Genomic DNA, 24,280 nt, shown 5'->3' with positions numbered 1-24,280 from the left:
ACACATTCTTTTTTATATATTCTTTTCCATTATGGTTTATCATAGGATATTGAATATAGTTCCCTGTGCTATACAGTAGGACCTTGTTTATCTATTCTTTATTATAGTAGCTTACACCTGCTAACCCCAAACTCCCACTCCATCCCTCCCCCACCCCCTCCCCCCTGGCAACCACAAGTCTGTTCTCTATGTTCGTGAGTCTGTTTCTGTTTCATAGATAGGTTCATTTGTGTCATATTTTAGATTCCACATATAAGTGATATCATATAGTATTTATCTTTCTCTTTCTGACTTACTTCATTTAGTATGAGAATCTCTAGTTGTATCCATGTTGCTGCAAATGGCATTATTTCATTCTTTTTTATGGCTGAGTAGTATTCCATTGTATATATGTACCATAGCTTCTTTATCCATTCATCTGTTGATGGACATTTAGGTTGTTTCCATGTCTTGGCTATTGTGAATAGTGCTGCTATGAACTTTTTTTTTTATTCAAACAGAAAGTCACAAAAATTATAATCATCCTCATCAGTTCACTCAGTCCCATGTAGTTAATTTTTTTTCATCTTGATCTTTTGTTAGCACTTCTATGAATTCATCAATTTTCCATTAGCGTTCTGAAAATGCTTATTCATTCAGTTCAGCAGTATAGTCAGTTACCAGAAACCTGTACTTGTCAGAGTCTTTTCCATGAATTCCTTGAAGATGAAACCCTTTTATAGGAACATTTTTGCAAAAGCATCTGAACTATTTTTTTGAACGATCTTTTTGAATTATAGTTTTTTCCAGATGTATGTCCAGGAGTGGGATTGCTGGATCATATGGTAATTCTATTTTCAGTTTTCTGAGGAACCTCCATATTGTTTTCCACAGTGGCTGCACCACCTTACATTCCCACCAGCAGTGTAGGAGAGTTCCCTTTTCTCCACACCCTCTCATCACTTTTTTTTATTGTTGTTTCTTGTAGAGTTTTAAATGCTGGCCATTCTGACTGGTATGATGTGTACCTCATTGTAGTTTTGATTTGCATTTCTCTAATAATTAGCAGTGTTGAGCATCTTTTCATATGCCTGTTGGCCATCTGTATGTCTTCTTTGGAGAAGTGTTTATTTAGGTCTTCTGCCCATTTTTTGATTGGGTTGTTTTTTTGCTGTTGAGTTGTATGACCTATTTGTATATTTTGGAAATTAAGCCTTTGTCATTCACATCATTTGCAAATATTTTCTCCCATTCTGTAGGTTGTCTTTTAATTTTGTTTATGGTTTCCTTTGCTGTGCAAAAGTTTGTAAGTTTGATTAGGTCCCATTTGTTTATTTTTGTTTTTATTTCTATTGCCTTGGGAGACTGACCTAAGAAAACATTGGTATAATTAATGTCAGAGAATGTTTTGCCTATGATCTCATCTAGAAGTTTTATGGTGTCATGTTTTTTTGGGTTTCTTTTTGCGGTACGCGCGGGCCTTTCACTGTTGTGGCCTCTCTCGTTGCGGAGCACAGGCTCCGGACGCGCAGGCTCAGTGGCCATGGCTCACGGGCCCAGCCGCTCCACGGCATGTGGGATCTTCCCGGACCGGGGCACGAACCCGTGTCCCCTGCATCGGCAGGCGGACTCTCAACCACTGTGCCACCAGGGAAGCCCCTGGTGTCATGTTTTATGTTTAAGTCTTTAAGCCATTTTAAGTTTCTTTTTGTATTTGGTGTGAGGGTGTGTTCTAACTTCATTGATTTACACGTGGCTCTCCACATTTCCCAACACTGCTTGCTAACGAGACTTTTTCCCATTGTATATTCTTGCCTCTTTTGTCAGAGATTAATTGACCATAGGTATGTGGGTTTATTTCTGGGCTCTCTGTTCTGTTCCATTGATTCATACGTCTGTTTTTGTGCCAGTACCACGTCATTTTGATTACTGTCCCTTTGTAGTATTGTCTGAAGTCTGGGAGGTTATGCCTCCTGCTTTGTTCTTTTTCTTCAGGATTGCTTTGGCAATTCTGGGTCTTTTATGGTTCCATATGAATTTTAGCATTGTTTGTTCTAGTTCTGTGAAAAATGTCCTGGGTAATTTGAAAGGGATCACATTACATCTGTAGATTGCTTTGGGTAGTATGGCCATTTTAACAATATTAACTCTTCCAGTCCAAGAGCATGGGGTATCTTTTCATTTCTTTGAATCATCTTCAGTTTCCTTTATTAATGTTTTATAGTTCTCAAAGTGTTTCACCTCCTTGGTCAGGTTTATTCCTAGGTATTTTATTTTTGGGGGTGCAATTTTAAGGGATTGTTTTTTCACATTCCCTTTCTGATATTTCATTGTTAGTGTAAAGAAATGCAACCGATTTCTGTATGTTAGGCTTGTATCCTGCTACCTTGCTGAATTCGTGTATCAGTTCTATAAGCTTGTATGTCGTCTTTAGGGTTTTCTCTATATAATATCATGTCATCTGCATATAATGACAGTTTTACCTCTTCCCTTCTAATTTGGATTCCTTTTATTTCTTTTTTTTTTGTCTGACTGCTGTGGCTAGGACTTCCAATACTGTGTTGAATAGAAGAGGTGAGAGTGGGCATCCATGTCTTGTTCCGGATTTTAGTGGGTAGGCTTTCAGCTTTTCACCGTTATATCCATTTTATTTTGGTGCAATGTTCTATTTATTCCACACATAACCCAGATTATATCAGGGTCCAGCTTTACCCATTGGTGATCTCCACTAATCCTACAACCTTCAAGTTTGAAGTTTACTCAGGAATTTTTGCGAATTCCCAGGAAATTACATTTATATCCTCCGTGTGCTCAAGGGCAACTTCCCCATGTAATCATTTTTGGCCTTACATCAAGCTAGACACAGAGCCCTTTTCAAATTTGCCCCAAAGAATCCACTTCTACAAAGAGCAAAGTGCTGTTTATTAAAGAAACTGTCAGGGTAACAAAGACAGAGTGAGGTGTGAGCCCTCCCTACAGCCAAAATTTCAAACCCTCTCTCAATGATTGTTTCATTACAAATTCTCTCTTGGGCTAAGTGCTGTGAACTCTTTACCTTCCCCCTCCCCCCATTCCTCTCATTTTTATACAGAACAATTCAGTTCTCTCAGATCCCTGTCAACCTGCACACCTATGCTATCCTAACATAGCACGTGGGTGAGACCTCCTTTTATCATAATCAGTCCTCTTAAGGGAGTAATTACAGTTTTGTATATAGAAATATCTTTTGTTTGTTTTTATTTACACTGTGGTTACTTCCTCAATAAAGGGTTTCCTAAATCTTCCCTCCCACTTTTCTGCTTCTCAACAAATTCCTGTTGTTTGTACTGCTTGTATTAACCTCTCAATGCTTCTAACATGTAACTAACGAAGTCACATAGTTGATGGTACGTACTTTCTCTCTCTGTCTCTCCCCACATCTAGTTTACTCCCTCCATGTTAGCTGTGTCTATAACAGAGCTGTCACCCATCCATGGCCTGGCTCAGGAGAACTGCTCTTGTGTATCTCTTCCATCTCTTCCCAATTCTGCCTTCAGTGATTTCTGGGACCTTGGGGTTGGACAGGCTCTGGGCAGGGAAGGAGTGGAAATCCCTTAGCTTGTGTTAGGACTGAAGGGCCATGAGATGTCCCCCTGAGTAAGACAGAGGGGACCCTAGTGGGAAAGAGCCACCAAAGACAAGGACAGTTGTCACCCAGACTCACTGTGCAGACGAGGACACCCTGGAAGAGCTGGATCCTTGCCTGACGCACCCGGAGCGCACTGGTGGGATGCTCATGTACCTTTATTGCTGGACAACTCTGGTGTCCTGCTTGTCAACAAGTGTCTCTGAGGTGTTCCCAGACCTCACCTGGGGCCTGACCTTAGCCTGACCTCGTCTCATTCTCCCAAATTCAGAAAGTCTCTCCCTTGATGACTCTTCTTTCCAGGTGCTCCTGGACATCAAGGAGGAGGAAAGAATCTAGCAGCTTCCACATGCTGCTTGCAGGGCCCCTCCGAGAGAGGCCTCTGGTGAGTGGAGAGAGACAAGCTCCCGTTAGAGGAAGAGGCAGTGGGAGAAGGGGGTGGACCACATCCACAGGAGATGCCGCCTCCAGGGATGGCTGAGCATCGTGCCCGAGACTGTCGGGACAGAAGAGGCCACCCGGGGCTGTCTGGGGAGGATTGAAATCAGGTCCCACTGAGTCTGAGTTAAAGTGGAGGCTGTTGGAGCTGAGCCGAGACAGCGAGCCGGGGGTTAGATGACAGTCGGCTGAGTCGGTGCTCCATGGGGTTGGTTGGAGAACCTTTTCCTAAAGGGCTCCTTAGCCTCCTGTAGGATCCCTTTGCTTCCGCCTTCACCCCATGTCACCTGGGGTCCTATTTCCCAGTTTCCCAGCTTGGAAAGGGTGGTTAATCTTTCCCCTTCCTTCCTGTATCCTTCTTCCCAGCACGGGTCGTGCCACCCGGGGCCCCTGTACAATCCAGTACCACCTGGATGGACGGAGGAGGGAGACCCCCAGGGAGGAGAGGGTGAAAAAAGGCCTTGGGGTGAGTGTGAAGGGCTGCAGTGACATGGGGACATGGGAGCATACGAACTCGGCTGCCGTCCTGTCCCCGGCAGTGCTCCTGGCTACAGGTGGGACCTCCTGTCTCCAGCGGCCCCCTGTTGAAGGCAGCTTTGTGCAGACGTTCCAGCAAGCTCGCTGCAGCCAGAGGTGCCGCAGAACAACCGGGGGAGCTGAACTTCCTGTGTCATGGGAGCCGCTCCTGATGGGTCCTTCTGGGACACCCCAGCCCCCCGGCCAGAGTCCTCTCTAACGTTGACCTTCTCATCTCTGGCCTCCACCCTCTCACACGCTGCACCCGCCCCGTCAGTATCCTTTGCTTCTCCCTCACTGCAGAGGGTCTCTCTGCCCCTGGGGCTCGATTTCTTAATGGTCTGTTGCCTACTCCGATGACATGACCTTTCTAGCCGCAGAGCAGACTCTCACACACTCCGTCCTGTTACCCGGCCAAACTTAGTGCCCGACCTAACCTCCTCATCTTCCTTCACTGTATCAGGTTGTGGATCTCCCACCCAGCGTTTTTTATTAAAGAGCCATAGTTCTATTTATTAGTCAACGAACAGCGGGGGGACGAGGGGAAGGGCCCAGCCCGGGCAGCCCCCACTATTGCCTTGTGTCCCCAAAACCTAGGGGCTCTTGGCACAGGAAGAACAGGGTCCAGCCGTTGACCCTGGGGGGAAGCAGATGACCCTGGCCTAGGTACCAACTCATGAACCCCCACCCCAGGCCCATCTCTCTAGGGCCACTGAGGCCCTCTTGGAGACAGGCTGGCTAGACTCTGGGATCCTGATTCCAGGCCGTGGGCGGGTGGGCTCAGGTCTCAAGCTCCAGGCTAAGCCAAAGGCCAACCTTCAGGTCCACAGCCTGAATGTACCATGAACAGACCGCTGGGGCCGTCTGCCAGCGCAGTCCTTTATGCTCGGAAGGCTGGAGAGGTTAGGGTAGCGCAGCTCATCCCGCCGTCCACAGGCTATCCACCTGCTCTGGCTTCTGGATAATGGCCCTAGAAAAGCAACCTTTAGCTCCTATCAGGTGGGGCAGGCTTAGAGAGCAAACCACCTTAAAGTGTAGAAAGATTCATTTCTGCCTCTATTAATCTAGTCTATAATATTGCACACCCCTTGTTTCATTTGTCTTTGAGGAGGCCTTGCAGTTTGGGGTTGAAAACTGGGCATGATGTACTGGGTAAAAGGAACTGAGTGAGGGTCTGTGTTGATCTGGCCAGGGGTTAGGCTGTGTTTACTGTTTGCTGTAGCTATAGGTGTGAGAGGCTCCCTGTCCTCTGGCGTCCTTGTTTTTGTCTCCCTTACTGTCTCTGGGTTTCCCTAGAGACTTCGTAACTCTTTCCTGAGACGCTCATTTCTTTCCGTCACATTCCCCTGTTACACAGGAGCCCTGTGATGCGATGGGGATGCAGGGGGCGCCGGGAGGAAGGAAGTGCTCTGTAGTCCTGTGATTGGGTCTCAGTCTTCAGTGAGCCTGTGCTCCTGGCTGACCTTCACCGGTGCTTCTCAGTTTCATTGTTTTTCCCCCTCTTAGGTGAAACAGGAAGGCTTAGAGGGGACTGGATTTGAATATTTTCCATCTCCCAGGCTCTGGTAAAACCCTTGGGGACAGTGCTTTGTAAAATGAAATGTTCTGGGCATAAGTAAAAACAGCTCCTTTCCCCTTCCTCCTGCTGGAAGCACTAGGGAATTTTTCTCCTATTTTCACTGTGAAAATTTAGTGATGCTCCTAGAGGTAAAACTCAAAAAAGGGGAGGGTCCCCCTAGGACTGCTCACCCCTCAGAGCTTCTGACTCTCAGACTTGTCCACGCTGAGTCTCCAGCAATTTGTCGGGTATAGTTTAGATTTCCCTACCCTGGTGCTGGTTCCCTTGGAGGTTTCCGCTCCTGGGCTCCTCTGGTAAGTTATGATTCTCTGTATACACCTGTTGGTCCCTTTAATTTTGGAGGCAGGTGTTTGGCCTGCGACCTCAGTTCTCTGGGGGAGATAAGAAGAGTTATTAGTTTGAAGTTTGTTCATCTTTTTTCTTGTGTGGACAGGAGACACAACTTCCAAGCTCCTTACATACTGGACCAGAAACTGGAAATCTCATTTAATTTGATTTTTCCAAACTGAAGTTCAGAGATATTTAGTCCCCCACCCATTAGGTCGAAAAGCCAGGACTAGAGAAAGGGGATGTGACTCTCATGTCAGTGATCTTTCTCATGTACCAGATGCCCACCAAGGGTGAGGTGGTGGCTTAACACACCTCAGACACTGGCCCTGGGTCCCCTAGGAAGTCATTACCGGATCCCAATCTTTGCTTCTGTCCGCAGTCAGACAGGATTTCCGTACTCGGGGGATAGTACAAGACCTGTCGCAGGTGGCAAGGGAGAAGCATCCAGGAGAGATACCTCAGTCTCGCTCTGCTTCCAGCACTGGGTTTCCCTCCCCTTTCCCAACTCTTGCCCACATGGAAAGCTGTTTGCTCAATAACGGTGGAACGATAAGAACATACTTGACCAGAAAACACTTTCAAACGCGTTTTGTCCACGTCCGGGGCTCACGGTGTGGTGCTAATCTAGGCTCCGTGATTCGTCTTGTGTAGCCTTGGGTTTCTGCAGGTGTCACTGACATTGAGCACAAAGGCAATGGGGCTCCCCGGGATTCTGCACACCAGGCCTTGCCCACACCTAGGGTCAGGGGCACCCTGTGCACGAATGTTCTGATACCGTGATGGTAGAGACGGTCACTGAGTCCCCAGAAGCCCGCCTCTTGGACCACAAGCTACTGTCTCTGTGTCCGGAGCTGTGCAAGGGCCTCCTGTTCCCAGAGGCAGTCTTCACGGCAGGCTTTAATTTTTGGAACTGCACCAGAATCTCCCTGTTTAGGGCAGGGTTCCAGGACAGGGAAGGGAGTTCCATCCCTTGAAGACTGTCATCTAGAAATGCCATTAACCCCGAGCACCCAAGTTGAAACTTGTTATTTTCTCACAGCCACAGGAACAGGTCTGGGTTTCTTTAGGGACCCCAGTGGGCAGTTGGGGGACTTATAGCCACTGCCTCCCCGCCCCTACCCTGAACCTCAGGCTCTGTTGCTTCTTTCCATTGGAGGGACTGTCAGTGCCAGAAGGTGGTAATTTTCCTCTATGGAGATTCTCGTTAGACCTGTTATATTGCTTCAGGTAATGGTTGTCATGGAGTCAGTTACCAGGCTATTTATTGCTGTTCCCTAGTCCCTGCCGGAATAGCCTTTGAAAAGGAGGAAAAGGTAACTTTACTTTCTTTTCCAGGAAATTCTGGGCTACTGGTCCTAACGGTGGCATATTAATTATTTGATGCCGAGTAACAAATTATTCCAAATCTTAGTGTCTTAAAGCCAGCAACATTTATGATCTCACAGTTTTTGGTCAGTCAGGAGTCAGCTGCGTAGCTGGCTCAGGGTCCCTCACAAGGCTGAGCTCCAGCTTTTGGCCTTGGTTATAGTCATCTCAAGGCGTATCTTGGGGAGGATCCATCTGCTTCCACGCTCATTCACGTGGCTTTTGGCAAGCCTTGGGTCCTTTCTGGCTGTGCTCCTAGATATTAGTTCCTCGCCACGTGGGATTCTCTGTGGGGCAGCTCACAGTTTGGCCTGTGGCTTCCCTCAGAGCAGTGAGGGAGAAAGAGAGAGAGAGCAAACAAGATAGACGTTACTGTTGTTTCATAAGCTAATTTTGGAAGTGTCATTCTATCACTTTCGCTGTATTCTGTTTGTCAGGAATGAGTCACTAGGTCCAGCCCACACTCAAGGGGAGAGGATTGCACAAGGGCTTGAATACCAGGATGTGGGGACCACGGAGAGTCCTCTTGGAGGCTGCCTACTACAGGTTGTTAATTGCTCTGTGTGTTTCCCAGCCCAGATCAGAAGTCACAGGGCATCTGTTATAGAACGCTATCCAGGCTCTTGTGTGGGAAGTGAATTTAGCTGGGTGTTCCTCAGGGGGTGGAGATAATCTGGAGAGAGATGGAGTCACTGGGTTGAAAGATTAGCTCCAGGGGCTTGAGAGAAAGTCGGCAGAGGAATCTAACAAGCATCAATGTCTCGTATGCAGGTGTCCTAGCAGGCAGTAGGACTTCTGACGGGTGAACTGATGTATTTGCTGGGGCTCTGTGATCTACAGCTTAGTCTCAGGAGCTGCATGGAAGTCGCCAGATCCGCCAGATGGTAAAGAGGCTGTGGAGTCACCTGCCTTTGGATAGAATATGTGGTCTTGGACAATAAACATCCCAGTGGCAACCATGATGTAGCAAAGACCAAACAGTCTTCCCTCGGTAAATTTTTTTTGACAGATTGTAGCACTAAAGAGTTAAAGAACACCCAGTGATGACTGACATTGGGAGGGTTCTCATCCTAGTAATGGGAGGTAAGGATTAGATAGAATTTAATTTAGGAAAATTAAGTTATGTGATATTTCTTTTGCCTCAGCATTGTAAAAGTATATTATGTTCTATTTAGATTTATTACGTATTTAATCTTTACAACTCTTTATAGGTATTGTTTGTTCCTTTGATAGAAGGGAAATTGGAGCACAGAGAAGTGAATGTATGTTTAGTGGGCTAGCATAGAAGAAGCCAGGGCTGGAGAACCCTATTATATTGTGAGGGATCAATTTACTTGGCCTAATATAACCAAAAAAAAGGAAACACACTGACGATAACTGAGATGTCTGGGAAGCAGGGGAGATGCAGGGGCGCAATTCAAGTCATCAGGATGCCACTGTCCTCTCGTTTGTGGCCATCCTTCTACACTTCTGCCTTTTCAGGCCTTATGTAATATCAGGACACCTGGCGGCGAGTTTAGACCGAAACACTCCAGGTTCTCACAAATGTCCCCGCAAAGTCCTACTGTATCTTTTGGCCTCCAGTTGGGTCATGCGTCTGTGTCTGAATCTCTCACTGAGGGAATGCAGTGCTCCTTTTTGACTAGGCCTGGGGCACATGCCCATCTTGGACAGTGGGTTTGTGGAGGGACAGTTCCATACACCAACTGAGACTGAAGAATGGAGGTCATTTCCCCAGAAATGAATATAATTCCACAGAGATAACAGTTGATCCCCACTAATAGAAATGATAACTGCAAACACTGCATTTTATTGCCTCATCGGATAGTAACTGATTATGCATCTATCAGCAAATTCATTTGATCATTCCTGATATACTGTATATAGCACTGGTTTTTATCCATTTAACCGGTCTTAACATCTTAATTAACATAATGAATTAGTGAGTTGAATAAATCTTTGACACCTGTTCACTTCATATTTTTATGAAAGTCATGTTTTTAACTTTTAAAATATTGTATTTTAGCAAGTGGGAGGAGACTACTCTTTTCCTTTTATATATGTTTCTCATTTTCCTTTAAAAACCACCTGGATAATATATATCCTCAGGAGAGTTGTAGCTTTAAATTTGTCTAACATTTTAAACAACCTGCCATCCAGGTGAGTCAGACTGGGCAGTCCTGAGCCAAGCTGCTCCGGCAGATGCTGTGTGGAACAGAGGAGCCATCCCTACGAAGTCCTGCCCAAATCGTAGATTAATGAGCAAAATGAATAAATTATTGTTTTAAGCCACTCAGTGTTGAAGTCATTTGTGATATTGAAATAAATGATACAGGGGGACTTTCCTTTAAATATATCTCTGCCTGAAATTTTTACAACAAATATCTGTTACATTGAAATATTTTTAAATTGGGGGGGAAAAATTAAAATTAGAAACATAGCGAGAGTTTCTATTTGTGTTTCCCTCACTTACATCCTATGTGAGTTCTAATTTCCAAGTCATCTAGGGGTCAAAAGGCATTTCCTCATCAAACACTGTTATGACAGTAGCTCTTGAGTGCTTAGATCTTCTTACACCAGAGAGAAAAGAAAAGATAAGGAAAGATGGAAGCCATACATGGATTATAAAGAAAGTAAATACTATCAAGTGATGAATTTACGGATCCTTTTCTTTCCGGCTTGATCAGTGCTCCTTTACTCATACCATGTTCTCTAAACTTCAGGTCAGTGGCTCAATCGCTGATTCCTGTTCTTGGCTTGGAGAAAGTCTTTTCCTGTGTGATATTTTTCATTTATGAGGCATCTCTACTTACTGAAGGTGGGGACTGGGGGGTGAGGCTTGTTTTTCTTCTGAACTCATTGGTCATTCCAGTGTTCCTCAGGAGTGACTTGGGAAGATAACGTTCCTCATGACCTTAGCGGGAGCTACATTCTCGGAAGGCTGGCCCTTGGTGTTGCCAACCTTTCCTCCTGAGCTTGAAGACAGCTCCTCATCTCTTTGATATGAGACAGAGGTGGGCCAAATCAGTGCTTCAACTATATCCTTTCTTTATTCTCCATGACTGTGAGTGCATTGAACTAACATATCTGTAAACAGACTCTAGGTCATTCTGTCCATGACAGTATCAGCTAGAAGAACAGTGAGAAGTTGACAGGTTTTTGAGATGCACTTGCATTCTATCACAGCATAATCGATTGTTCATTGCCCTCTCTAGCCTGGCAGGAGGGAGAGGTGCAGGGAGAGGAAGAGGCTTGCAGTCAGAATTTTTAGGCTTATTGGTCAGAGCTCAAAGAAACACAGCTGGTTGAACTTATGAGTCTGATCTACTATGCAGATCCATGTACATGCTTCAGGAGCCAGGGGCCCCGTTGTGGCCTGCTTTTCTCAGAGAACCTCAGGGACAAAAACACTGGGGTAGAGAGTAGGGCAAATGATGGAGTTTATTGCTGAAACATGTTTTGACTTGATACTTAGGGACAGAGGAATAGTATTTGAGTGTCTACAGGGAAATGTGGCCTAGGACAGGTTATTAAATGCCAAATGTATTAAGAAAAATTCTCAGATTTTCAAACTAAAACATTATCTCTTACAAATCAGTAACTGAAAAATAACTATCTCCACTTAAAAAAATGGATAAAGGACATAAACAGTCAATTCACAAAAGAAGAAATACAGATGACGAGAAATATATATAAAAAAGAGTTCGTTTTACTAGTTTGAAGAAAATGCAAATAAAATCAATGGTATCTTTTTCTTGCTGTCAGAATGGTCAAGATTAAAAAGATATCAAAGCCCAGTATTGGCGAGCATTGACGAAGATTTTCTCCTTGACCAGACTCTAGGCAGGCTCCTCTGAGCCCTCTTCTTGACTAAGCCTCAACTTCGGCCTATAAAAAACTACAGATTCTCCACACAAATGATTTGGTCGACCCCTCTGCCCCCACATTAAAAGACCTAAACAAACACTGATATAATTTCTAACAGCTCCAGGCCACATCCCTAGGATGACACTAGCCCCTCTTCAGGTGCCTGCCTGAGAAAGCTCAGGGATGCCAAAAGAATTCATTCCAGCCAACACCTGACTATTGGCCCCTGAACACCCTTCCTTGGAGCATTTAATAAAAAGGGCTTACAATTGTGAATCCTTCCTCTGTCCCTCTGAGATATATACTGTCACCTACAACTCAGGAGTATCTTTCTAAAGGACCTGAAAGCCATTCCATTAAAATGTAATCATCAGGAAGGGTAGGGCCTGTTTCCCAGTCTCTGTGGGAGGATAGAATTGTAGCTTCAGTAATTGCCAACTAGCAGACACAGCTGTCCTAATCATGATTTTTCACTTTCCTGACTCTACTGAGCCCCAGCTCCGCCTCCCCTCTCCTCTTTCGTTTTCCCTTTAAAACACCCAGTCACCTCTGTATAAATGAACGTTGACTTCAGTTTACACTGAACCTCCTTCTCTACTGCAATAGCATAGTGCTTGTTAAGATCTGTCCTTAACCATTTTCACTAATATCTGACTCTATTTCTCTTTGGCAGCATGTGGAGAAATGCAGAGTCTCACGCAGTGATAGTCTAAATGAGTATAATCATTCCTTAGGTGGTTTAGCAATATTTATCAACAATTTAAATTGTTTTCAACCGAAGTATACTACTTCTAGGAAATTATCAAAAAGATTTTTGGACATAGAAAGATGATCAGAACACAAACTCTGCCTCTTTCTCTCTCTCTACATGTATATAAAATTTATATAGATACATCTGGAAAGATCTTCCAGATAAGTGTATTCTAATGTGTTAATAAATAGTGGTGTGATTAAGTGGTAAGACTGGGTGATTTTACCCACTTTTTTATACTTTCTATTTTGTTTATTTTTCAATAAGCACGTATCCTTCCTGTAAGCAGAAAAGAAAATGAAGCTATTTTATTTTATATGTTGAGAAAATCAATTAGAACGAGAGATATCAGTGACCACCATCAGAAAAATTCAGATATGCAAGGACCATTGGTCTGCTTTTTTGTACCAGTGCTGTGATCTTGAGTATGTCCCATAAGCATCAAGTTCCTACCAAAATGTTACTTGTGCTTGTGTTCAAGTGGCGAGAGCAGGGAGAGACTATTTTCCTTTCCTAGTCTTCCTATTCTCCTGTATTTTCCAGTTTTTACAAAATGATCACGAATTACTTCTAGTGATGGCATATAACCTATATGAAACTATACAAAACATATTCATTCTGTTCATAAGAAAATGATGGACAACTAGTATGAACTTTTGGAAATTGTCTTTCTAGTGAGGAAATAATTTTAAACATAAAATGTGCTAATGCCTTTTATGTTGGAAATCATTGGAAATTCCTCCTCTATTGAGTTTCCAAATAGGAAAGCTTTTTATGAGTCTCTTTGCCCATAAAAGTACTCTTTTTTCCTCTTGCAATTAATAGGTATTTGGGGGTGGGTGCTTTGAGTGTATGTAACTATCCTGTTGTTCATCAAAATTTTAATTAACTAATTAATATCAGAATGATATGAACTCACGGAATCTTACTTTATTCAGTAGGTTATAATCTGTTAGCATGATTATTTATTTTAGTCCTCACATTGTCCCAAATCTAGCCAGCTGGAGCCCCTTCAATCTATCTCTGTGTTCTTTGACATGTCCCCGACAAAAGCCCTATAGACAGCATCTTCAGGTGTTCAAATGAATATCACAAGGATGCAATGAGAAAAGCACAAATCAGTTCTGAGTTACAGATGCCAAAGATGAATAACCTGAAACCCAAATCAAGGGACATTCTACTGAATACTGTGAGAGATCTTCCTAAGTGTCAGGGTTATGAAAGTCAAGGAAAGACTGAGGAATTGTTCTAGATTGAAGGAAACTAAAGAGATGTGACAACTAAATGCCACTTGTGGTTCTGAACTGGATCCTTTTGCATTAAAGGATATATTTCAACAGGTGAAACTTGAATGGCATCTGTGGATTAGATGGTAGTAATGTTTCAGTGTTAATTTCCTGGTTTTGATAGTTGTATTAGGTTATGAGGAGAATGTCCTTGTTTGTCGGAAGTATACTAAACATCTAGGGGTGAGGAGGCATTATGCAGACAACTTACTCTCAGATATTTCAGGAAAAGTAATTTCTTCTTCTGTTCTTGCAAGTTTGAGATTGTTTCGAAATAAAAATTAAAAACCAGAGGTAAACTGAGCAAAGGTAAGAGATGGAAAGCCTGGAAGGAGCTAGAGGTGGAGTAAGGCAGAGGATGGTATAAAATGGCTATATCTGAGAGAAGAGGAGGAGGATTCACGAGAAGTAGTCTATTTAAAAGAGGGAGCAGGAGAGGAAACAAGATGCTAATGTGGTTGACAGAAAGTAAAGGTGGGGCTGGCAATGGATTTGGAGAAGTTGGCAAGTTAACAGACAAAGGGCTGAGTGGGAAGATGAGGAAAAGAACTCATGTTTATTGAATGCCTTCTATGTATTAAGTACTAGGCTGGACATTTAAATCCCATTTAACTCTTACATAAACTTGTAAGATGGGAGTTTTATCCACATTTTAAAAATGGATAACTAAGGTTCAAAGAAGTTGAGTGGTCCAAAGTAATATAGCTGGTAAGCAGAACCAGGATTTAATTCCCACTATGTGTAGTTTCAGTGAGAATGGGATAGTAGAGGAATGGTCTCATCAGGTCATGAAAGGGGAAGACTTTAATTTTTTCACCCCAGAGATTAGAGGGAGCACAGAGATTGAGTGAGATGGTGGGGGTTTGGAAGTCGGGATTGAAGCCAGGTCTTGAATAATTTGAAGAGATGTGCTACCTGAAGTCATTGGGGAAATGGTAGAAAAGCAAAGAAAAGAGAAACATTGAGAAACACCATCACTTATAGGTGAGAGGAGGCAAGAGGGGCTCAAAGAGGATTTGCAGAGGGCGAAGGGGGCATTGTAGGCCAGCTTCTAAGAAGGCACCTGATGATTCACACGCCCTAGTATTCATATCCTTGTGTAATCGTCTCCCCTTGAGTGGGGGCTGGATATAGTGACTTGCTTCTAATCAGTAGAACGCAGCAAAATTGGCAGGATGTTGCTTCTGTGATATGGTTACAAAAATGGTAACCTGCATCTTGCTAGCAAATTCTTTGTTGTTGATTTCAATGAAACAAGCTGCCAGGTTGGAGAGAACCGTGAGGCAGAGAACTGAGGATAGCCTCCAGCTAATGACCAGCAAGGAATGAGGCCCTCAGTTCAACAACCTTCGAGAAACTGAATCCTGCCAACAACCATGTGAATGAACTTGGAGGCAGATTCTGTCCCAGTTGAACCTCTTGCGAGAGGGAACAAAGTCAGGAATGACTTAGGACACTATCTTGGTGATGTCACCCCTCTTGATGGAGTCTTGTGAGGGACTCTGAGCCAACACTGTGATTGTAGCTGAGAGACCTTGAAGTGGAGGATCCAGCTGAGATGTGTCGGGATTTCCAATCCACAGAAACTGAGATCATAAACGTGTGTTGTTTTAGGCTGCTAAGTCTTCGGTTACAGTTGATCTTCATTATTCAAGGATTCCATAATTGCAAATTCATCTACTCACTAAAACTTATTTGTAACCCCAAATCCATACTCATCTTGTTTTCATGGTCATTTATGGACACGTACAGAGTGGTGAAAGCCTGAGTTGTCTGATGCGCATGCTCCCAGATGAGGTTGAACGAGGCAAGGCTCAGCTCTCCGGTCTCTGTCCTTTACGGTAGTAAACAAGCGTCCTTTTCATGGTCTATTTAGTGCCATGTTTTTGGTATTTTTGTTTGTAATTTTACTCTTTAAAATGGTCCCCAAGGAGAGAGTTGAAGCGCTGTCTAATGTTCCTGAGTGCTGTGATGTACCTTACGGAGAAAATTCCTGTATTACATAAGCTTTGTTCAGGCATGAGTTATATTCAGGATTTGGCTGTGAGTTCAATGTTAATGGGTCAACAATATATATTAAAGAAAGCGTATTTAAACAGAAACACATACAAAACAAGATTAGGTATTGATCAGTTGATGGAAATGTGACCAGAGGCTCACAGGAACCTAAAACCCTGTATTTCCTCTAGGAGCAATGGTTCAGTACCTGCTAATTCAGTGTTCTCATTGCCTTTATAGGATGTAACTGCCTCAAATAATGAGAATTCACCGTAATTTGTTATGTAGCAATAGATAACAAAAATGGGGCTGGGTGGCTAAAAGGACAATTCACTTCACCAACCCATGGGAGAAGAGTTTCACAAGGAGGGCACGATTAAGCGTCGAGGGTGCAGGTCTCTCACTGCGAGTGAGGCAAGAGAGGTAGTGGTTGGCAATTAGTAGTGTCTGCCATCTGAGTATCACTAAAATGGCTGCATATCAAAAAGAAATAATTTTGTTTGGCTAAAGAGAATTGTTTTCAATGGATGTAAGTGAAAATCTAGGAAAATGAGCTTCACAGGGCAATCTCCTTGCTCTATCAAGGTTACCGCTGTGTGAGGATGGATGTGTCAGAAGGCACCAGCTTCATTAAAAGCTCCGTGACTGTTCAGGGTGATGTAGCCCAGGGCAGCCTTCTGGCAGCTGCCGCAGCCCTGACGCTGCCAATGCAGGGAAAGGGTACAACGACAGGAGAAGCTGTAGAAGGGAATAGCCCCTGACGACCCCAAGCACCTTAACACGGCTCTTCCATGATCTGTGGCTGAAAGTTTAAGGTATTTTCATCCTATGAAAGGTTTATTGTTTATTTTGATGTTTAATTAGACTCCCAGCTTCATTTTGGGTCCCCAGTCCTCACCCTACCCCTGTATTCCCTCTAATGAGTGTGCTAAGTCATTCAATATGCATGGACTTTGTATAATAGGTAGCACTGTTTTGTGTGTGTAGGCTTAGAATTTACATAAATGGCACTGTGCTGTAAATACTGAGTTCTTCCTTCTTCCACTCTACCCTGATTTGTGTTGCTCCATCAGTGTGTAATTTGTTGCTTCTAACAGCTGTGTAATACACCATAGTGTGTATATCCCCACACTTTACCCATCCTTTCCCCTAGCCTGCCTTCCATTCCCACGACCAGTTAGGTGAAGGGAGTGGAATGAAGGTTAACAGTACACGTTGCAGTATCATGCCCTTCATTTGCCTGTAATTGCTTCTCAGTCTTCTCTCGTCCTTCTTCCCTTCATTGGGTAGAGGACAGTATTCACCAGGACTCATTCCTACATCATGAGAACGTGCAACGTCTAACTTTTTGCAGAGCAACTTCCCATTTGGTTCCTCCCACAATTTTCTGAGAAGCAGAGGTACACATTTGTTTATTAGGTTTAAAAAAAAAAAAAAAAGCTTAGTGATAATTCCCAACACCACCTGATGGCTCTAAAAGTAAAAAAAACCCAAACAAAACAATAACAACTAAAAATAAAATGGCATTTAATGAATTTTAAATAAAAAATAAACATATACTATGAAAAGGCAAGAGACAGAGAAAGGAGAAGTTGACAAAATCAAGTAACCATGAAACATGGAGATGCTTCCAAAGTGAGAAATTGCTCACCCAGGGGGTACACCATACATTTTGAAAGCGTAGCTCATTGAGGCATGGAAAGCAAAAATGAAAAGGGAAATAATGTTTGGGTGACAAGGAAGCCAGAATGTATACTGTCCTCAGGGACCAGGTACCTAGCCAGACTGATATCCAGATAAGACTCCTGCAAAGCGAAGCTAGAAACAGATTCTTGCTGACTCAGAAAAAGAAAGCCATCACTTGTGTGTGGAATCAATGTTTATTTCTGAATTATACAGAGAGGATATACATATATATATATATATATGTGTGGTGGTGTTACATATCTTTATATTAATTTGCACTATTTAGGTAGAATTTATTTATTTACCAAAACAAAGGTCTAGTAGATACTTTATTCTGAGCGATCCAATATGTGGTAGAAAAAAACCTTTAAATATATAAAAGATTAGTTTGTGCACATCTAAATGTTTCTAAGGGAACAAACTACAGAGGCATTGTGATTAATTCGATGAGGGTTGCAAACTTAGTACCATAACTGAATACTTAAAACAAGACCTTAAGAACACAAAGGCTTGGAGTAGTGACTTCCTCACACATGTCAGAGTTATGTCTTGGAACAGGGGTCCCCAACCCTGCCCGCCAGACACGGCCTGGTAGGAACCGGGCCACACAGCAGGAGGTGAGGGGCGGGCGAGCCAGCGCAGCTTCATCTGCCGCTCCCCGTCACTCGCTCCCCATCTGCCGCTCCCCATCTGCTGCTCCCCTTCGCTCGCTCCCGTCGCTCGTTCCCTGTCGCTTCCTCCTGTCGCTCCCTCCCCGTCACTCACATTACCTCCGAAACCACCCCACCCCACCCCCACCCTGTCCCTGGAAAAATCGTCTTCCATGAAACCGGACCCTGGTACCAAAACGGTTGGGGACCGCTGTCTTAGAAGATAACCCCATAAAACATTGTATGGCTTCAACAGGAACTTCGGGTTTTCTTCCACCCCCAGCTATTGCCCTCAAACAAACTTTCTTACTCCCTGATGATATCTTCTGCGCAGATTTTTGTTCTTTCTCTTAATCAAGGAGCTAAGTGAATAGCAGTTGCCACTTTAGGAAAACAATGCGTTTGCCCCAATGACCCCTTGGTTCCCTTAACAACAAATCTACAGGAAAAGTGCAAACAGTTCCCAGAAGTCAGAACCAAAGCAAGAATGCCCAGAATGCAAGAGCTAGATAGTTGATGATGGGAATGTTTACATCTGTCTACATATCGGCTGAGCGATTATTTGTTTTCAGGATTCTTCTAGGCTTCTATGTACTTGGTTTGAATTTACCTGGTGGCCTTTCTCTAGCACATGCAATTAATTTGTCTTTTTAAGATAATAAAATAGCAGATGCCTATCAGAATGGTTACGCAGCCCGTAGAACAGCCCAAACAAAATCACTGATTGAGCAAGATGCTCATTTCCACATAGGAAGATGAAGCTCCAAACACAACACCACCTGAGTAGCCTTCCATGAACAGGCTGGCCAAGTTCAGAGAATATGTGAATGGTGGGACTGTTGTCCTGTCTGGTTGACTCTCTCACAAGAGCCTTTTATGGACAGCTCTATGTCCTCGCGTTCACACCGCTAAGCTGAACAGCGGATTCTTCATTACTTCCGGTGGCTAGGGGGACCATGTAATTTCTCTTCCAAAATGGGATATGGCTGAGCGAAAGGGAGCATTGTGACTAATCATGTCAGGGCAGCAGTGAGCCAACTGGAAAATCGGGTCATTGCTCTGTTCTGAGAGAGGCATAACTTGGGCTGCCGAAGGCAGAGGTGAGCTGTGGGAGGGGCTGCGCTCCGGGGGTTTTCCTCTCAGACACACCAGGTGTTGTGAGGGAGGAGGACCCCAAAGAATGGTTTAACAGGATACCAAGCGGAAAGGGACCGAGGGGAGGACATAGATAGCTGGGGCTTATGGAGGAAAGAGAGCTGACCTGTGTGTAAGAGAGCACGTCTGGAAGGGGGGTGGAGGCGGACGGCAAGCAGATGAGGGCGGGACAATTCAGTCACCTGTGCAAAGACGTCTGCTTCAAAGTATTTCAAAGCTCATGACACGTAGGGCTCGAAGTGTCCCCGACAGCTCTCCCGGATGCAGTTACCATCCTCAGACTATGGTGGAACCCCGTTCTCCACTGCATTTTAATTTTTGCTAGCTTATTAGTAATAGTTGATACTGGAGACTGAGAATCGTCTCCAGGGTAAGGGCAGGACCTCAGCAATGCCTCTCTGTACAGCCAAAAGCCTTCTAAGCAGGCTCCACTTTGGGTCATGTAAACACAACCTGAGCCACGGACTCGTGGCTAGGACTCCTTGCCTTTTTCAGCAAGCCATGCGTTTCACTAACTTGTGGATGCCAAAATTCTCTTTCTTAAGAGTAAATTAGTTTGTGCGTTTGTGCATGCTGTTAGAGAAACCAATATCTGAATACAAATGCGGAGGGGGAAGGATGGATGTGCTGACACAGTGCTCAGCAAACGCTTTCTATAAAGAGAGTCAGTGTTTTAGGCTCCGTGGGCCCATGGTCTATGGCGATTACTTCACTCTGCTGCTGTAGTACGAAAGTAGCTGCAGAGTCTGTAAGCAAATTTGTGGGGCCGTGTTTCAGTAAAACTTTATTTATGGGGACTGAAATTTGAATAGTTTTCATGTGTCATGAAATATTAAAAACATTTTTTTTCTTAGCCCAAAGTGTGAAAACCATTCTTGACTCGAAGGCCATAGGGCAACAGGTAGGGGCACTGGATTACAAACCCCTCGCTCTGCTAGAGGCCCACGGGTTCTAAACCACATTGGTGTTTTAAAGGGCATATGAAGACTTACAAAGGACTGTTTTGCAAGTGATAGTACAGACTCATGTTTAATTTGAAAGCTGTGATTAGAGTGTGTTAAAGCAGATTACTTTTTATAATGCATGTGAGAGAGAAATTCAGATAACTGAATGTTACCAAATAACGAATTTCTGAGTGGGCCACCTTACATAGAACCCTTGGCACTTAAAGTGTAACTAAGTTTAAGTTAAACTAAGAACTAAGTTTATGGCTCGAAGCACAGACAGCTATCAGAAATGGGGACATTGATCCTTAAGTTTCTCAACGTGGAGGCTGGAGAAATGATTTTGTAAAAAGACCAATTCACAGAAAACGATGCCCAGTTTGATAACTAAAATAAAATTGATGTGAATTAGAAAGCCTGGCTTCCTTTAGAGACGTTAGCAGAGACGATTCACGTGGACAAGAGCCAAGTGGGCACTTAGCTGATGTGGTGTCACACCTGTGTCTACTTTATGGCTGTCTTAAGCAAGCTTAGGATTTTAAAGGTAGAGTTATGTGGGGACCACTTTCCTAGGGACTGTTGAGCCCTGTGTATTTTAAACCTGAAATGATCACCAAGGAGAAATCCAGCTAATCTATGGAAACAAATCCACTCACGATAAATAGTGGACTGAAGTTATCTTAGTGGTCAACACCAGTCTAAGAGACGAAATACCACTGCACCAAGGGTTAATGAAATATTGAAACGGAAGGTCCTACTTTCTTGCTGAGGTTCAACTAAAATCTTAGAGGCACATAACTGGCAAAATAGGAAAATACACACAATTTCATAAAACATGTTAAGAGCAAACAAGTTCCCTTACTGTTTTTCCCCTTAGAAATTTAGAATGGCACTAGGTAGTGCAAAGTGGGAAAAAAGTACCATCAGCCCTGTCTCTTCCAGGTAGATATGTTTCAACAGAACCACGAAGCAGAAAAGCATCCTCTTCTTCCAGCCATGGCCAACTAGGGCTTTTCTTTTAGCTTCAGATTAATACTTTGGAAAAAAAGAAAAAAAGAAAAGAAATGAGAAACATGAGAGACTGAATAGAAACAGTAATGATTTGAGGAGGGCTGTGCTTGCTTTTTTTCCTCAAAGGACTTACTGAAAATAAATCATGCATGCTTCTTATACTAGACAAATCTGGTGAAACACAATCTTCCCTAGTTGCCAAGCTCTCTTTAACATATGGAATCTGTTCACTTTTACCAAAGTTTCTGGAAGCATTTTACGCCTTTCCAAACGATCTAGGGGGCAAAAGACTTGTGTGCAGGCTCCCTTTTAAGTGGATTACGATAAGGAATATTATTGCATTTTGGAAATCCACCTATTTTTTAGTAAATGGCCTTTCCTTGTGGGGCAAAAAAATGGTCTGCTTGAAATAAGGAACATCTGACAAGCGCTAAATACTAAGAGGTAAACAATAAAACAACAATGGCAAAACCCCTCCAATATTTAAAAAAAATTTTTTCCTATTATAAAAGAAACATGTTTGTTTTTGAAAAATACAGAAAACTGTGAAGAAAAATAAAATTTAAAAGTGACCTCTTGGGCCACCATCCAAAGAAAACCACTGTTGACCTTTTTTCACGCATAGCACCTTTGATTCCTCCCCCCAGATGTTTTGTCTTGGAGCTTTTAAAATTTTGTTAAATTCATCAAGAGTATGTTTCTAACACGTGAAAAGTTATAAACTTGCTACCGTATGTATGACCTTGGAAACGTGAGGCTAAATGAAAGAAGCCCGACCCAAAGCCCATGTGCCATGTGACAGGAAGCACCCAGACGAGGCAGATATAGTCAGGAAGTCGGTTGGTGATTGCCAGGGACTTGGGGTCAGGGGAAATGGAGAGTGATGGGGTTACTTTCTGAGGTGAGGAAAATGTTCTAAAATTGATTGTGGCGTTGGTTGTACAACTCAGTGACAATGCTGTGCCGCTGAACTGTGCAATTTAAATGGGTGAATTCTATCTCAGTAAAGCTGTTATTTAAAAAGCACAAGTCAAAACCACAATGAGATGCCACCTCACACCCACCGGGATGGCTATTATCGAAAAAACAGAAAACAAAAGTGTTGGAGGAAAGGGAACCCTTGTGCACTGCTGGTGGGAAGGTAAACTACTGCAGCCATTATGGGAGACAGTATGGAGGTTCCTCAAAAAATTAGAAATAGGACTACCATATGACTCAACAATTCCACTTCTAGGTACATATCCAAAATAATTAAAAACAGGGACTCAAACAGATATTTTTACACACATGTTCACAGCAGCATCGTTCACAATAGCTAGAAGGTGGAAGCCACCCAAGTGTCCATCGATGGATGAATGGATAACAAAATGTGGTCTATACATACAATGAATATTAAGAAGGAAGGAAACTGACAGTTGCTACAACATGGATGAACCTTGAGGACAGTAAGCCAAGTGAAATAAACCAGTCACAGAAAGATAAATATCATGTGATTCCACTTATATGAGGCCCTAGAGCAGTCAGATTCAGACAGAAAGTCGAAGGGGAGTGGGGGGCTGGGAGCTGTGGTTTAATGGGGATGGATTTTTAGTTTTGCAAGATGAAAAAGTTCTGGAGATCGGTTGCCTGACAACGTGAATGTACTTAACATTACTGAACTGTACACTGAAAAATGGTCAAGACACTATTCAATACATTTTGTGTTAGGTGTATTTTACCATAATTTAGAAAAAACTGATAAACCGAGGGGGGCTAGCATTACTGTGGCCCACACGCCCCTCCCCGCAGGTAGGGGCCACCTCGCTCCTGAATCGTCTGTCATTTCCGTGACGGCACGTGCTTGGTCCTGTGTGCTTCTGAACCGTGTGTGTGAGGCGTCCATGGGTGTGAGGCGCTCTCTTTTCCCTCCAGGTGACGCGAGAGGGACTCGCCGGCTGTGACTCCACTGCTTTCACTCTCACCCTCCAAAATTTTCTAAAGTCAAAGGATTTGCCTGAAAAGGGCGCCAACTACTTTAATGAGATGGATTCTTATATCCTAAGAAAAGCTTGTTGTAAAGAATGTCTATTGAGTTTGGTATCCATAAGTTTGTTTTCTATGTCTGTGGGTCTATTTCTGTTTTGTATATAAGTTCATTTGTATTGGGTTTTCTTTTTTTTGATTCCACATATAAGTGATATCACGTGACATTTGTCCTCTGGCTTACTTCACTTAGCATGATAATCTCCAGGTCAAGGGAAAAGAATCTGAAAAAGAATATATATATACCATATATATATATGATATATATGTGACATATATATGTATACTGAATCACTGCTGTACACCTGAAAGTGACACAACATTGTAAATCAACTACACTTCAATTTTAAAAAAAGATGGAAAAAAAAAGAATGTCCACTGAGTTCCCAAATATCTAGGGAATAAGCCTAAAATGGCTTCGGGCCACTTGTGCCTCTCTTCCACCTCCTGTGAACATATCACAACTTCTGGCATCTACCAAAGAAGAGGGTACAGCCAATGAACACTCAGAGGAAGAACTTCCACCATGAGAAAAGAAAAACGCTTTGTTTGGAACAGGCAGCTTGGGAAGTATGTGCGGATTTTGCTTAGGTCTGCCCTCCCTCCCGAGCCTTAAGTCTGTATCTTGCAAAGGTTACTGTGCTTTGCGGGTGGAATCTGCAGCAGCTGAGCCCTGTTTATTCTCGCAGCTCTGCAAATGAAGCCAGCCCATCCAGTTTACAGTAGTTAAGGTATCCTTCCTTTGAAATACCCTCAGCAATTCGACCACTTCTTAGCTCTGGGGCCTTGGCCTAGTTACCTATCTTCTCTAAGTCTCCATGTCTGAATCTGTAAGGCAGAACAATCGTATCTCTCTCACAGCTTGCTAAGGATTAAGTCTACAGTGTTTTCAATCGCACATAATGAACGCACAGTAAATGTCTATTATTAGTAGCAGTAATATTCGTACTAGTAGTAGAGTCGCAGTAGTAGCTCTGTGTCTTTCTGAAATGGGAAAATCATCTCTCTGCTTACAATCATCTTGTCTCCTTTGGGAGTTTTCAAACCCAGCCATGCTGTCAGGAGAGGCCAGGTTGTC

At 43.3% G+C, this 24,280-nt stretch overlaps 1 protein-coding gene and 1 long non-coding RNA gene across 7 annotated transcripts in view; one reads left to right on the top strand and one right to left on the bottom strand.

Moving 5' to 3' along the window:
- The window catches only part of LOC137227751 (uncharacterized), a 134,162-nt gene that overhangs the window by 78,511 nt on the left and 31,371 nt on the right, over positions 1-24,280 (top strand). The window lies entirely within an intron of this gene.
- PRUNE2 (prune homolog 2 with BCH domain) overlaps positions 17,245-24,280 on the bottom strand; it is a 272,426-nt gene continuing 265,390 nt past the window's right edge. For all 6 annotated transcript variants that reach the window (XM_067744124.1, XM_067744125.1, XM_067744126.1 and 3 more), the window contains one exon: positions 17,245-21,204. In XM_067744124.1, coding sequence (XP_067600225.1) covers positions 21,174-21,204 — 31 coding nt within the window. In that variant the 3' untranslated portion in view covers positions 17,245-21,173. The remainder of the gene's footprint in view (positions 21,205-24,280) is intronic.

Source organism: Pseudorca crassidens, chromosome 7 (genome assembly GCF_039906515.1).
Source record: "Pseudorca crassidens isolate mPseCra1 chromosome 7, mPseCra1.hap1, whole genome shotgun sequence".
NCBI classification, from domain to species: domain Eukaryota; kingdom Metazoa; phylum Chordata; class Mammalia; order Artiodactyla; family Delphinidae; genus Pseudorca; species Pseudorca crassidens.
This window is presented reverse-complemented; position numbering and strand designations above follow the sequence as displayed.